The sequence below is a fragment of the Salvelinus sp. IW2-2015 genome, unplaced genomic scaffold, assembly GCF_002910315.2.
Source record: "Salvelinus sp. IW2-2015 unplaced genomic scaffold, ASM291031v2 Un_scaffold16326, whole genome shotgun sequence".
Classification (NCBI taxonomy): domain Eukaryota; kingdom Metazoa; phylum Chordata; class Actinopteri; order Salmoniformes; family Salmonidae; genus Salvelinus; species Salvelinus sp. IW2-2015.
This window is the reverse complement of record NW_019957535.1, coordinates 1,538,032-1,554,520: the sequence shown is the minus strand read 5'-3', so window position 1 is coordinate 1,554,520 and position 16,489 is coordinate 1,538,032. Positions and strand designations below refer to the sequence as shown.

The window sequence follows — 16,489 nt, the reverse complement described above, 5'->3', positions numbered from 1 at the left end:
CAAAAGCAGGTAGTGGTGGTAAGAGAAGGGGGCAGAGGGGTTGTCGCTGGGTGATTTACGAGAGGGGGCATGACGCAATCAGTCACTGGGGAAGTGGTTCATCATAGCGCGTGCTATCGGACGGGTTTATCGAGTGCATAGATCTTGTGGCACACTTCGTCCATGTCAACAACCTGGCCCTGCTGATTAATGGGTGTAGAGGATCTGAGTGTGTTAAAACAAAGCTGTTTGTGAATGGGTGTGTGTGTGTGTGTGTAAGTGTGTGTGTTTGTTCCCCTTGGAACCATTGTCCCCCCCGTCACTCTACAGGTACTCTAAGTGGTGTAGTTAGAGGTGTTCCCTCTGCGGAAAATGAAGTGATTCTAATCTATCATATTGTAGAAGAGTGGTTGTATCTGTTGTATAGGGAAGTGTAGGAGGAAGACCGATGCCTAGATCCCAAATCGATCACAACCTCTTAATTCTGTTAAGGGATGCACACCTCTCTTCCAGTTCCTCAGTCCTGCAAACCTTGAATTGGCATTGAATCTCTCTCTCTCTATCTCTCTCTCTTTATCCCTCTCTCCATTCTCAAATTGTTTAATTAGTCGTTGCCCACTGACTGCCCCTGAACCCTCACCCAGACCACTCAACACATTTTCTCCTTTTCCTTATTCTCTCATTCTCCCTCCCTGCTATCTCTCTCCCTTCCGCACTACCTCTATGTCTCTTCTGAATGTGGCAGACCAGACACCAGACACACTCCTGAAATATCCTCCCTCCGTTCCGAGGCATTATCGACTCACTTCTCAAGGCTAGAGTAATGCTTTTTTAATAAGGGCTGACTCTTTAAGTCAGACTGCCATGACCCTAGAAGACAAGGAAGATCAGCTGGTCAAAATGGAAGTGGAGAGACAGTAGTCCATTAATCCCAGCCCTTATTTTAGAGGGAATTCCCCTACACTCTTAGAATTATTATTCACCTTTATTTAAACCTTTATTTAAACTAGGAGTCACATTGAAATAAAACTATTTTACCAGAGAGCCCTGTATATGTTTACAAATAAAACCTAATACATAAATAAAACACAACAGCCCTACATAAACTTTACAACTAAAACACACTATAATAAAACACATAATACACAACATTAAACATATTTAAGAAAATCGCATTCCCTAACATAAAAGCCTGAAAGGCAACCGAATATCTAATTGCATGAATTATGTGTATTGTTCCACGCATAAGAGTCCTAAAACCGTCCCCAGTGATAAAAAGTATTGCTGAATGGAATACTGAGTCCAAAACAGAGGCTGCCACAAGCACATAAATAATGTAGTGTAGCTAATTTCACGGAGAACAATCTTCCTTCTATTTTCAGAACTGAGACAGGATTTATTTCTATATAAGAAACAATCATAGATCTTAGCTTTGTCAAGTTTTCAATTTGTGTTTTAAAAGACAACTTGTCATCAATCCAGATACCCAAGTACTTATAGTGAGAAACTTGCTCAATTTGGGCTCCAATTGGAGTGCAAATACGCAAGTCCTCAGGGTCAACATTACGAGACCTAGAGAACAACATAAACTTTGTTTTATTTGCATTTAACATCATTTAAGATCAGAAAGTGATTTTGGGATTGAGTCAAAACCATGCTGAAGGTCTTGAATGGCCTGCAGCACTGAAGAGCCACAGGAATGAATAACTGTGTCAGCTGCGTAGAGATGAATGTTATAGGTGCTAACAGTATTTCCAATATCATTTATATACAACGTGAACAACAATGGCCCCAAAATCGAACCCTGGGGTACCCCTTTAAGCRCTTCAAGAAATGTGGATTTAACCCCGTCTATCATAATAGCCTGGGTTCTGTCACTACGATAGTTGTGAAACCACAAACTGGCTTCAGTGCCAAGGCCTAACACAGACAACTTACTCAATAAGATAGAATGATCAACAGTATCAAAAGCTTTTGACAAATCTATAAATAGGGCAGCGCAATTCATCTTAGCATCCAACGCATTAGGGGTGACTCGAGTAATCCTGGAGATTCTCAAGGAACCCTGGAGTTCCTCAAGGAGCCATTGCAGTCAATGGGTTCATATTTGCATGATTGGTTAGTTAAGGGGTTCTTGGAGGAACCTTTAGTGTTTCACTGTAGCAAAGGTTACAGAGGGATTTTTTTTTGCAGGCGTGTGCATAGCACTTGGATTTACAGTTGGATTTGTTGCGCTGCSAGACTCCGGAGAAGATGAAAATATGTGTTTTTTGCCGATGGCTTTATGGGATAGCTTGCAACTTGTAAACAATGACCCCTTCCTATATTTGTATTTGTATTTATTATGGATCCCCATTAGCTGTGGCCAAGGCAGCAGCTATTCTTCCTGGGGTTCAGCAAAATTAAGGCAGTTATACAATTTTAAAACATTACAACAATGGTTGGGTGTACAATAGATCCAGGTCCTATAGATCCAGTGTTACACGTCATCAGAGCGCGATGTATGTTTGTTGCTGTTGAACGCTGTTGAACGCCGAAACTGAAACCTGTCGAACGCTGAAACCTGAAATAAAGACCTCGGTTTAAAAGCTGACAGTGTTTTTCTATACTTTTATTTTATATTTGAATCCTCCGGCTGTGTTGGGCTAAATTGCTGTGAGTACTGCTATCTGTCCCAGGATCCTGCCAGATTCCGTATAGGGGGAGAGACGCAAAAGCCAAGCTAGCTTAGCTGGCTCGGCGGTCTTAAATGGAGGCCGCTATTGAACGTTTCCAGCGTTGCAGGAGCTGCGTTTACTTTGCTTTGTTCCGGGACAATGTGGACCGCGCTGACTTTCAATGTAGCAACTGCTTGCTTGCGGAGGACTACAGGAGCGAAGTAGCTACACTTAGCAAGCAAGTAGCAAACCTACATAAGCTACTGGGGCACCCACGCCCACCTACATTTTCTTCCACCCCAGTATCCGGACGCCGCTCTGGTCTGTTGGAAGTTTCACCGCTGTGTCGGCTCTCCACAGCCTATGTATTTGCTGCTTCACAGTCCCCGCTATTCCATGGTTGAGTGTCTATGTGTGTAACATGTAGTGCGTATAGCCTTAATATTCATGATGATAATTGTTATCCATATCGTATCACCGTCATGGTTGCATCATAATTATCTTTAACATAATTGAAAAACACATCCCAGCATTTCCATAGCAATTGACGTTTCACCTGATCATGAAAGAGACCTTGCATTACTCGAGACGGCTTCACTACAGTACAAAAGTATTCCGTACAATGTTATTATTCCCCAATGCCCCCATTCTGATATCTTCCCCCTGCTTGTTGTAAACATATATAAACTTTTAGACAAATACATAAAAAAGATAGATAAACAAGAAACATATTCAATTATAAAACAGTTCTCGACAATAGAGAGAGAGAGAGGTGAGAGTGGGAGAGAAGAGGTGAAAGAAGAGAGCGAGTGAGATCAGGTGTGTGTGTGTGTATGTATAAGTCCGTATGTGTAAGCGAGCATGTTATTGAGTACGTGTGTGTTCATATCCACTTCATACTGTTCAGATATTTTTACAGTTCCCATACTTTCTTTCTTTCGTAACCTGAGGTTCCTGTAGAATTTAGTACAGCCATGGTGTTATAGAGCTGTCTCGTAATAGCTGTCCATCTATAAAGAGTTTGTCCACAATGAGAAAGGCAYGCTTACCCTTCTCCCTCTGTTGCCTCTGTACCGGATACAGTCTCTTACGACGTTCGTTTATCTCCCTTGGAAATTGGTCATTGAGACCGAATTTGGTCCCTTTAAGCTCCCTTCCCTTGCTTTTGATCAGCTCCTTTTGTTGGTAGTGTTCAAATTTTGCGATGATCGGTCGGGGACCCTTGGTCTTGTTGCTCCAAGTCTGTGTACTCGGTGGAAAGCCACCTTGTTTACAGTCTCTATAGGAAGTTTCAAGGCAGATCRCATGAATTCTCTGATCGCGCCCTCTAGATTATTGGATGCGTCCTCAGGAATCCCAGAAAAATTMATATTTTCTCACATGCTACGACTTTGTATGTCTAGTAGCGACTCCTTCATCACCCTGTTTTCCGTGAGTAGACAATCCAAGTTGGAATCGTGGATTTTAACCTTGGCTGTGAGTGCCTTGTTCTCTCCTTGGAGCGTGATAATTTCACTATGGCTAAACTCCAAACTCCCCCTCAGTCCTGCTGCCTCCTCACACAACTTTTCCAGTGTTGCATGGATTTCAGCCAGAGCACTAACCTCTATTTCAACGGTAAGTAAATCGTCCGTGTCTGTAAATKAACCTGTTTTTCTTTTTTTTGTCGGGTTAAAGTTATTTTGTGAGGTAGTYGGATCTTTCCATGATGGAGTATGTTGTTCCTCCATAGCGTAAAGCTGTTGGTAGACTTGAGACTTGGACTCAAAGACTTGAGAACATCTCTGCTGCCTGGTATGGCAACTGCTCGGCCTCTGACCACAAGGCACTACAGAGGGTAGTGTGTACGGCCCAGTACATCACTGGGGCCAAGTTTCCTGCCATCCAGGACCTCTATAACAGGCGGTGTCAGAGGAAGGCCCTACAAACTGTCAAAGAGTAGTCATAGAGTCACTAGTCATAGAGTGTTCTCTCTACTACCACACGGCAAGTGGTACCGGAGCGCCAAGTCTAGGTCCAAAAGGCTTCTTAACAGCTTCTACCACCAAGCCATAAGACTCCTGAACAGCTAATCAAATGGCTACCCAGACTATTTGCACTGTCCCCCCACCCCATCTTTTACGCTGCTGCTACTCTGTTTATTATCTATGCTTAGTCACTTTAACTCTACCTACATCAATTACCTCGACTAACCGGTGMCCCGCACATTTATTCTGTACCGGTACCCCMTGGATATAGCCTTGYTACTGTTATTTTACTGCTGCTCTACAAACATTTTTTACTTATCTATTTTTTTACTTAACACTTATATTTCTTAAAACTGTGTTGTTGGTTAAGGTCTTAACCTGTTGTATTCGGCGCATGTGATAAATTTGATTTCATTTCATGTTTGGTTGGCCTACGATACATTTTAATTTAKCCAACCATTTCTTACCCTCCTCTGAGTGGGTGCGATGTTTATTCATGCACATGAATGTTTGCAAGTAGAAGTTGTGTTTATTTAATTCAATGTATGGTTTCCTTTGTTCATATTTCCCGGGTAATCTTCAAGTTCCGTGTGTCTGTGTCCTATGTACAGTATGTCCCTGTCATTTTTGTAGTGCGTAATAAGGGAGCGCTCGACTCAGTTCACATTGAAAAGGCTACGTGACCTGCRCTCCACGCTTTTGAGTTAGAACTTTGAACTTTGTTCCATGTATTAATGGTGTTGAAATATAATTAATAATCATTGTCTGATTAAGATGAATGTACCAATGTAACAATGGATGTGGAAATGGCTTTTTACATTGTAGAACCAGTTTRTCAGTTGTAATTGCAAATTGGGTAATTGTATGGTCCTGGGGGCAAAGTGCTTATGTTATTGTAGGCCTACCTGTTTGATCTCCTGTTAGACAGACTCGGTTTGGTTTCTCAAGGGGAGCCTGTACAGTTTTGCCCTCGACCTGTTTTCGTTCAGAAAGGACAAGCTATTTCTTTTGGGCTATTTCTTGAGTATATTTGTTAAATCTACTTGTATATTTTGTGTGATACGACGCTTTCATCATTGGATCACCAAGACCTGTAAATAAATCTACACTCTTGCATTCTGCTGATTGCATGCCCTTACAACTGATACAAGTCCCTATTTTACAATTACATTTGCTAATCAAAATGTGTTCAAATAAAATAAATGAAAAGGGCTGTCTGGTAATAGGTAATAGACAAGATTTGTAGTTGAACAAGTCGTTGCATGTATAGATAATTTTTATTACTTGACATGAGACTTGAATTGAAAACTTGTGACTCGCCTTGAGACTCAAACCTTGTGACTCGAATAATAGTGACTTGGTCCCACCTTTGCTGCATTCAAAGTAAACACTGCTGAGATGGAGGATCTTCGGCAATTCGGATTGAATACGGGCCTTGATTGCTGATTACAGCTGATTACTTAGCGCTTGGTAAGGCTACTAAGTCTGAAAACGTCTGAGAAACTTGACACTTCTTCTTTACTGGCCTTGTTAATAAGTTCAAAGGGAACAGGAAGAAACGTCCTGTGTGGCTCAGTCGGTAGAGCATGGTGCTTGCAACGCCAGGGTTGCGGGTTTGATTCCAATGGGGGACCAGTTTGAAAAAGTATGAAACGGTATGCACTCACTACTGTAAGTCGCTCTGGATAAGAGTGTCTGCTAAATGACAAAAATGTAAAGATACACATTATTATAACAAGTGAGAACAGGCCCCTAAAGGCAAGCTGCCAATGGACAACAGTCTTGTGTGGCCAGACACCCCATTCACATGGCAAGAGAGGTTACAAATGCTGGTGCTGTGCCACACACAYTCTGCCAATCTCCCACTCCTATTCAATCTTTGTCACGATATCCCATGATATGCAGTATTTCAGCATAAGAGATGGCCATATATATGCATCATCGCTACTCTGTTCTATTCATATCCTCTGTGTCCTTCAGGCAGCAGGAATATGAAATCCCACGAGGCCTGTGTCGAGCCGCATGCAACATGGCTAATGATAATAACAACAATTCTGCATTTCATCTGTAGAAAACCCATTTCTCAGGAACTGAAGTGCTAGATAACAAATTGAGTGACTCTTAATAGTGTTGACAACTGCTGGAGGAATGCAACGATTCAGCTCCTGGGGAGGAAGGAGGGGGGTGAGGGAGTGTCAGCGGTAGTGTCACTATAGCAACTAGGCTCTCTTTCTCTCCATCGCTTTCTCTCCCTCTCATGGTTTTCTTTCCTTCATCTGTCTCTCCAATTCCTAGTCCTGTTTGTCCCTCCTCCTCCCTCTTTCTTTCTCCACACTTCTTTCTCCATCCCCTCCATCTCTCCCTCTATTTTAGAAGCGGCGATTAACTTCTTTGGTATAGGAGGCAGCATTTTCACTTTTGGATGAATTTCGTGCCCATAGTGAACTGCCTCCTACTCTGTCCCACACGCTAATATATGCATATTATTATTACTATTGGATAGAACACACTCTGAAGTCTAAAACTGTTTGAATGATGTCTGTGAGTATAACAGAACTCATATGGCAGGCAAAAACCTGAGAAAAAATCCAAACAGGAAGTGAAAATTCTGAGAGTGGTCGTTGTTAAAGTCATCGCTTATTCAATTCTCTGTAATATATGGATCTGTTTGCACTTAATACACCTTCCACTAGATGTCAACAGTCAGTAGAACGTGGAAKGAAGCTTATGCTGTGTTGTGGGACCGGATGGGAGGGGAATGAGTCAGTGGTCTGGCAGATTGCCAGTTCCTGGTCACGCGCTTTCCTCATTATATCGTCTTGCGTTCCGTTACTTATAGAGACTGAAAAGAATTCTCCGGTTGGAACCTTATTGGATATAAATGATAACAACATCCTGAAGATTGATTCTCTACTAAGTTTGACCAGTTTATTTGACCTGGAATATAACTTTTTGAAGTTTTCGTCCGACGTTTGCATTTGGACACGTGTACTACACATGCTAGCACAATTAGCTAATTGGACATAAGTAATGGACATTATCGAACAAAACAACGATTTATTGTGGAACTAGGATTCCTGGCACTGCATTCTGATGAAGATAATCAAAGGTAAGGGAATATTTATGATGTAATTTTGTATTTCTGTTGACTCCAACATGGCGGAAAAATGTTACATCTGAGCACCGTCTCAGATTATTGCATGGTGTGCTTTTTACGTAAAGTTTTTTTTAAATCTGACAGCGGTTGCATTAGGAACAAGTGTATCTTTAATTATATGTAAAACATGTATCTTTCATCAAAGTTTATGATGAGTATTTCTGTTATTTGACGTGGCTCTCTGTAATTACTCCGGATATTGGAGGCATTTCTGAACATGGCGCCAATGTAAACCGAGATTTGTGGATATAAATATGCACATTATCGAACAAAACATAAATGTATTGTGTAACATGATGTCATATGAGTGTCATCTGATGAAGATGTTCAAAGGTTAGTGATTAATTATTATTAATGGTTTTTGTTACTACTACACTACTTTTGCTGGGAAAATGGCTGTGTTTTTCTGTGGCTATGTACTGAGCTAATATAATTGTTTGGTGTGCTTTCCCCGTAAATCCTTTTTGAAATCAGACATGTTGGCTGGATTCACAACATGTGTAGCTTTAATTTGGTGTCTTTCATGTGTGATTTCATGAAAGATTGAKTTTTATAGTAATATATTTGAAATTGGCGCGCTACATTTTTTCTGGATTTTGGCCAAGTGGGACGCTACCGTCCCACCTATCCTAGAGAAGTTAACAAAAAGTGATAAACATTGATGATTCCTCGGCAGTCCTGCTGCTGTCCCTCTTTCTCTCTCTCTGGGCTAACCAGACCCGTACAATTTTTTTTATGGATCCAAAGCTCATTAAATGTTGTTTAATGCTGCCGCTGAGCCCAAAGAGGGAAAATGAGGGGGCGGGAGACACAGAAACATGGCTTATGGGTAATTAATAGGGAGAGTGAGGATAGAGCGAGAGAGGGAGAAAGACAGACAGATAGAGGATTAAGTGAGTGTGTGAGGGTGTCACCTGATTTGTTTTACCTGTCTCCACCCCCCTCGAAGTCAAATCAAAATCAAATCAAATTTATTTATATAGCCCTTCGTACATCAGCTGATATCTCAAAGTGCTGTACAGAAACCCAGCCTAAAACCCCAAACAGCAAGCAATGCAAGTGTAGAAGCACGGTGTAGAAGTCACCCATCTTACCCACTTATCCCCTGGGTATTTATACCTGTGTTTTCTGTCTGTCTGGGCCAGTTTGTCTTGTTTGTTCAAGTCAACCAGCGTTTTGTCTCAGCTCCTGCTTTTCCCCAGTCTCTCTTTTTCTCGTCCTCCTGGTTTTGACCCTTGCCTGTCCTGACTGAGCCTGCCTACCGTCCTGTGCCTTTGCCCCTACTCTGGATTACCAACCTCTGCCTGACCTGACCCTGGGCCTGCCTGCCGTCCTGTACCTTGGCCCCACTACTCTGGATTATCGACCCCTGCCTGGCTTGACCTGTCGTTTGCCGGCCGCTGTTGTTGCAATAAACATTGTTACTTCAACACAGTCTGCACTTGGGTCTTATCTGAAATCTGATAGAGGGAGGCAGTGAGTGAGTCTGTGAATCCTAAACCACCCCCTCTCCTCTACCAAGTCGCTCAGAGGGCCCTCCATTGTCACGTGTTGCTGACGAAACTCAGAGGGTAACTTCCAGAGAGTGGCGAGGGGATCAATAAACCCATCAACTATGGGACACACTCGTGACTTGAATGATGTTCCACTTTTAAATAATAATTAAATGAACATGAAATTCAAACTAACAAATCCCCCTGTTGTTTTACAAGATATAAACCTCAGTAACAGTTAAACATTTCATTTGGGAGTTATTTCGTCTGTTACATATGTCTCAATATGATACAAGGAATATATGTCTCATCTGTTACAAAAGTCTCAAAATCAAACAAATGCATGTGACATATAATTAGGCACGCCTCTCCATACTTCTTTAATCAAATGGGCCAAACTTCAAACATACCGCGGTGCGTGTCGGGATAGCACTTCGCTCTGACGCCTGCAGCCWTGCCGGCTTTGGCCAAAGTGGTTGTCGAAGGGTCTAATTCAGCGTCTCCCAAACTCGGTCCTCTGCACCCCAAGGGGTGCATATATAGTTTTTTYCCCCTGACACTACACAGCTGATTGAAATGATCAAAGCTTGATGATTAGTTGATTATTTCAATCAGCTGTGTAGTGCTAGGGCAAAAAGACAAAACGTGCACCCCTTGGAATCCCGAGGACCGAGTTTAGGAAACCCAGGGCTAATTAGCCCCTACACCACTCAGTCCTGGGTCCCCCCTGGGTGGAAGTTTTGGTTTGACCCTTGCAGTAGACAGCTGATTTAAATAATCAAAGCTTGATGATGAGTTGATTAGGGAGAGATTTGAGATTCAGCCACTGGGATTCAGCCAGTGAGTGAGTGAGTACTAAATTGAACTGCAGAGACTCAGTCCAAGTCTCTACACTTCTCCAAAAGTGTGTACTCATTCACTCACCCCATGCATTCAAAAGCATTAGATTGGTCCTTACCGGTCCTTGGATTTTTCGACCCTTTAAATCCATAAGGGGGGAGTGAATGAGTGCACTCTTTGGGAAAAGGGTAGATAATCAGAATGTAGACTACCACAGAAATGACTGAGATGAGGAGCTCAGTTCTAATGGAGTTGTCAATCAGACACTCATCAGACCAACATGCCAGGATAGGTCAAAGTTAACCAATGAATATGCTAARTCACACTTGGTTTTCAGACACACTCCAACAACCAACCACCATGGGAGGGGTTCAACAGTCATAAATCATGTTTTTCATGAAATGTGACGATATTTGGATAAAACCAGATCAAAGTATGATGACCAAAGTATGAAAAATGTTGCTTCTACATTGATAAAGTTTGATCATAAAGTTACTGGTCCCCTCCCCCACGTCAAATACTTGGATTCAGGAGGCGGGATTATTACAAAGACAGGGTGACATCACCCTAAATCAAATTTTTATACACCAATGGTTACATTATATTCTCTTAACTAATTTAAGTAAATACAGCCATTTTTCTCATCCATTTACACCCAAAATCAAATCAAATTGTATTGGTCACATACATGTRTTTAGCAGATGTTTTTGCGTGTGTAGAGAAATGCTTGTGTTTCTAGCTCGGGCGGTGCAGTTGCCGTACCAGGTGGTGATACAGCCTGACAGGATGCTCTCAATCTGTAAAATTTGTGAGGGTTTTAGGTGCCAAGCCAAAGTTCTTCAGCTTCCTGAGGTTGAAGAGGCGMTGTTGTGCCTTTTTCACCACACCGTCTGTGTGGGTGGACCATTTCAGTTTGTACGCCGAGGAACTTGAAGCTTTCCACCTTCTCCACTGCGGTCCCATCGATGTGGATAGGGGGGTGCTCCCTCCCTGTTTCCTGAAGTCCACGATCAGCTCCTTTGTTTTGTTGACGTTGCATGAAAGGTTAATTTCCTGACACCACACTCCTAGGGCCCTCACCTCCTCCCTTTAGGCTGTCTCGTCATTTTTGGTAATCAAGYCTACTACTGTTGTGTCTTCTGCAAACTTGATGATTGAGTTGGAGKCGTACGTGGCCACGCAGTCATGGGTGGACAGGGAGTACAGAAGGGGGCTGAGCACACACCCTTGTGGGGCCCCATTGTTGAGGATCAGCAAAGTGAAGCTGTTGCTTCCTACCTTCACCACCTGGGGGCGGCCCGTCAGGAAGTCCAGGACCCAGTTCCACAGGGTGGGGTTCAGACCCAGGGCCCCAAGCTTAATGATGAGCTTGGAGGGTACTATGCTGACCTATAGTCAATGAACAGCATTCTTACATAGGTATTTCTCTTGTCCAGATGGGCTAGGGCAGCGTGCAATGCGATGGCGATTGCATCGTCTGTGAATCTATTGGGGCGGTAAGCAAATTGATGTGGGTCTAGGGTGTCAGGTAAAAAAGAGTTGATATGATCCTTGACTAGTCTCTCAAAGCACTTCATGATGTCAGAAGTGAGTGCTACGGGGCGAAAGTCATTTAGTTCAGTTACCTTTGCTTTCTTGGGTACAGGAACAATGGTGGCCATCTTGAAGCATGTGGGGACAGTAGACTGGGATAGGGAGAGATTGAACATGTCTGTAAACACTCCAGCCAGCTGGTCTGCGCATGCTCTGAAGGCGCGGCTAGGGATGCAGTTTSGGCCGGCAGCTTTGAGAGGGTTAACACGCTTAAATGTCWTACTCACGTCGATCACGGAGAAGGAGAGCCCACAGTCCTTGCTAGCGGGCCGCGTTGGTGGCACTGTGTTATCCTCAAAGCGGGAGAAGAAGGTGTTTAGCTTGTCTGAAAACAAAATGTTGGTGTGCGCAATGTGGAATATACACAGCTGTGACTATAACCGAAGAGAATTCTCTTGGGAGGTAATACGGTTGGCATTTGATTGTGAGGTATTCTAGGTCGGGTGAACGGATGTTTGCACTCACGAGACTCCCAGTTACACAATAAATGTTATTTTTGTTCGATAAATATTACTTTAATAACAAAACCCGCCATTTGGGTTGCGCGTTATATTAGGAAAACCACAGCCTCGTTCCGTTCAACGAAAATTCCAAAAAGTATCTGTAATGTTCGTAGAAACATGTCAAATGTTTTTTATAATCAATCCTCAGGTTGTTTTTAACATACGTAATCGATAATATTTCAACCGGACCGTAACCTATTCAATAAAAGAGAGAAAGAAAATGGAGAGCTACCCCTCTCGCTCGCAGGAACTAATCAAAGGACACCTGACTAGTTTTGAAAAATCTCGCTCATTTTTCAAAATAAAAGCCTGAAACTATGTCTAAAGCCTGGTCACAGCCCGAGGAAGCCTTTGGAAACGGAATCTGGTTTATACCCCTTTAAATGGAAGAAAGACGGGAAATGAAACACAGATAAAAAATAAAAAAAATCACTTCCGGGTGACATATTCAGTTTTGTTATAGTCACAGACAATATTTTGACAGTTTTGGAAACTTTGGAGTGTTTTCTATCCTAATCTGTAAATTATATGCATATTCTACGATCTGGACCTGAGAAATAGTCCGTTTACCTTGGGAATGTTATTTACAAAAATTAAAAAAATAAATCTGACCCCTAGCGTCAAGACCTTGATTGTACAATATTTGCACATTATTCTATAAAAAAAATTATTGAAGCTCTGTCAAGTTGTTTCTTGATTAAATCAAATTGTATTGGTTACATGCGCCGAATACAACAGGTGTAGACCTTACAGTGAAATGCTTACTTACAAGCCCTTCACCAACAATGCAGTTTTAAGAAAAAGAAGTGTTAAATAAAATATAGATTAATTAAAATGTTTTATTAAAAATAATTAAAGAGCAGCAGTACAATAACAGTAGCGAAGTTTACATACACTTAGGTTGGAGTCATTAAAACTCGTTTTTCAACCACTCCACAAATGTCTTGTTAACAAACTATAGTTTTTGGCAGGTCGGTTAGGACATCAACTTTGTGCATGACACAAGTCACTTTTCCAACAATTATTTACAGACAAATTCCAGTGGGTCTGAAGTTACACGAAGTTGACTGTGCCTTTAAACAACTTGGAGAATTGCAGAAAATGATGTCATGGCTTTAGAAGCTTCTAATAGGCTAATTGACATAATTTGAGTCAATTGGAGGTCTACCTGTGGATGTATTTCAAGGCCTACCTTCAAACTCAGTGCCTCTTTGCTTGACATCATTGTTGGGAGCAATTTCCAAATGCCTGAAGGTACCACGTTCATCTTTACAAACAATAGTACGCAGGTATTAACACCATGGGACCACGCAGCTGTCTACCGCTCAGGAAGTAGACGCGTTCTGTCTCCTAGAGATGAACGTACTTTGGTGCGAAAAGTGCAAATCAATCCCAGAACAACAGCAAAGGACCTTGTGAAGATGCTGGAGGAAACAGGTACAAAAGTATCTATATGTAACGAAGTTCCTCCTCCTCTTCATACGAAGAGGAGGAGTAGGGATTTGAGGACCAAAATGCAGCGTTGGAGTTAGACATAATATTTATTTAACAAGACAAAGACGAAACGAAATACTCTTAAACAAACTACAAAAACAACAAACGAAGTAGACAGACCTGGACGACGAACTTACACGTAACGAAGAACGAACGAACAAGTACTGACTACAAACAAAACGAACTCACGATACAGTCCCGTATGGTGCAACAAACACTGACACAGGAAACAACCACCCACAACAAACAGTGTGAAAACACCTACCTTAATATGACTCTCAATCAGAGGAAATGACAACCACCTGCCTCTAATTGAGAGCCATATCAGGTCACCCTTTAAACCAACATAGAAACAGAAAACATAGACTGCCCATCCAAACTCACGTCCTGACCAGCTAACACATACAAAACTAACAGAAAACAGGTCAGGAACGTGACACTATATCCACAGTAAAACCAGTCCTATATGGATATAACCTGAAAGTCCGCTAAGCAAGGAAGAAGACACTGCTCCAAAACCGCCATAAAAAAGCCAGACTACGGTTTGCAACTGCATATGGGGACAAAGATTGTACTTTTTGGAGAAATGTCCTCTGGTCTGATGAAACAAAAATAGAACTGTTTGGCCATAATGACCATCGTTATGTTTGGAGGAAAAAGGGGGAGGCTTGTAAGCCGAAGAACACCATCCCAACCGGTATAAAATACAGTATATACATATGACATGAGTAATGTTAGATAGGTAAACATTATTAAAATGGCATTGTATAAAGTGACTAGTGATCCATTTATTAAAGTGGCCAGTGATTGGGTCTCAATGTAGGCAGCAGCCTCTCACAAGCTGTTTTACAGTGTCTCGGCTTTGATGCACTTGTACTGAACTCGCCTTCTGGATGGTAGTGGTGTGAACAGGCAGGTTGTTGTCCTTGATTATCTTTTTGGCCTTCCTGTGACATCGGGTGCTAAGTTCGTAATTTTACAATTGTATTCGTATTTACAGACGRCATACAAGTTTGTTATTAAGGCACATGAAAGATGGCATTTCAGAAGAAGAAAATCATTTTGACTAAAAAAAGGTTACGTTCAAATGGCTCTCCTGTGAAGTGGGTGGGGAGCATTAAGCCAGGGAGACAGCCAACCTAACGTATGCATTGAATTACCGCTACTACTTGTGCTTAAGAGAACCCAATATATTATTCAGTCTCAAATCTAGGCAGGGCGCAGAAACAAAGGAAAGTGCTCTCAGCAGAAAAGGAAAATGAACTTCTAATAAACTTACATCTAATAAACTTAGATTGAGGTACAAAACACAACAGTGAAAATAGACAGAAACTGAACACAAGTTTTCTCGAGCATCGCTTGATTTTTCTAGCCTTTTTTTTTCTATTTTCCCTAACCCCTAACCCTAATTGTAACCCTTGCCCTAACTCCTAATTTTAAGATAGCCTTTGTCCTCGTGGGGATGTGGGAAATGTCCCCACAAGGATAGAAGAACAAGACCCCTCACACACACACACACACACACACACACACCCAAACCCCCCTCCAAAGCCTCTCAATAAGCTCTGTTCTCCCCTCTCTACCCCAACATGTAGGTACCCTGGACGTGTGGCTGAGGGTGAAGAGCATCGCCTCTGTGGACACTAAGGTCTGGAGCCTGATTGGGAACCAGGGTCCTGACTGGAACCAGGCCAACATCATTGTCAACCCCAGCGGACCCTTCCAGGTAAGGCCGTCCACGAGCATGCCTGGACAAAAATGTACCTTATTGACAAAATATTCCAATGACTGCTTTAGATTCAATCGGCATTCTGGAAAAACATTCATTTGAAAGTTTTCTCGAACTTGAGAGTCGAGAAACTTTCACAGCACATTGTAGGGCGATGACTACTAATGTAAAAAATGAAATCAAAAACAATTCTGACACAAGGTTTGCTCACACGTTATTTGGATAGTCCGGATTGTCCAAATAAAGTTTTACCCAGGGTTTTTACAGGACGCCGATGATTTATGATGAGAATGGGTAATCCACAGAATGTTCAGTGCTTTATTGTACAAAATAAAGTGATTTGTAAACAAAAACAAATACCAAAGATTTGCAAAAATGTAAATATGTTTTACCAAATGCAGTCGTCCTGCCCATCCCTGGTCATGAGTAAGCCTGATATTCCTGGTTGGCACGCTATGGAGGTCCACTCGGCTCCACAGGAGCCTCAGTTGCACTTTACTCCCACTCATCCCTATGGAGGTCAGGCGTGCTGAAGCGCTGACTCAGTGTGCGGTGTGTGTAGTGTGCAGTGATTACCGCTCAGGGCTCCATCTCATCTCCCCAGGTCCCCCGTTTGTGCTGAGTCAAGTCTATATAGCGTGTGTGTGTGTGTGTGTGCTGATATTCCTGGTTGGCACGCTATGGAGGTCCACTCGGCTCCACAGGAGCCTCAGTTGCACTTTACTCCCACTCATCCCTATGGAGGTCAGGCGTGCTGAAGCGCTGACTCAGTGTGCGGTGTGTGTAGTGTGCAGTGATTACCGCTCAGGGCTCCATCTCATCTCCCCAGGTCCCCCGTTTGTGCTGAGTCAAGTCTATATAGCGTGTGTGTGTGTGTGTGTGTGCGCGCATGTGTGTGTTTGTGTGTGTATATGTGTGTGTGTGTGTACATCTGTGTTTTATCTGGGTCATTGTAAGAGTTTGGATATACGGCTCTTATGTATGTGTACACATGTGTTTGAATGTGTGTATTTACAGTAGAGGAACATGCACATATTGGTTTGCCAGTCAGCAACCTGCTAGTTGGAATATGGCAGA

The 16,489-nt window shown here is 42.4% G+C and overlaps 1 protein-coding gene across 1 annotated transcript in view; it reads left to right on the top strand.

Moving 5' to 3' along the window:
* Nucleotides 1-16,489, top strand: part of LOC112080438 (MAM domain-containing glycosylphosphatidylinositol anchor protein 1-like) — a 333,781-nt gene that overhangs the window by 306,100 nt on the left and 11,192 nt on the right. The window contains exon 18 of the mRNA XM_070442591.1: nt 15,279-15,409. Coding sequence (XP_070298692.1) covers nt 15,279-15,409 — 131 coding nt within the window. The remainder of the gene's footprint in view (nt 1-15,278; nt 15,410-16,489) is intronic.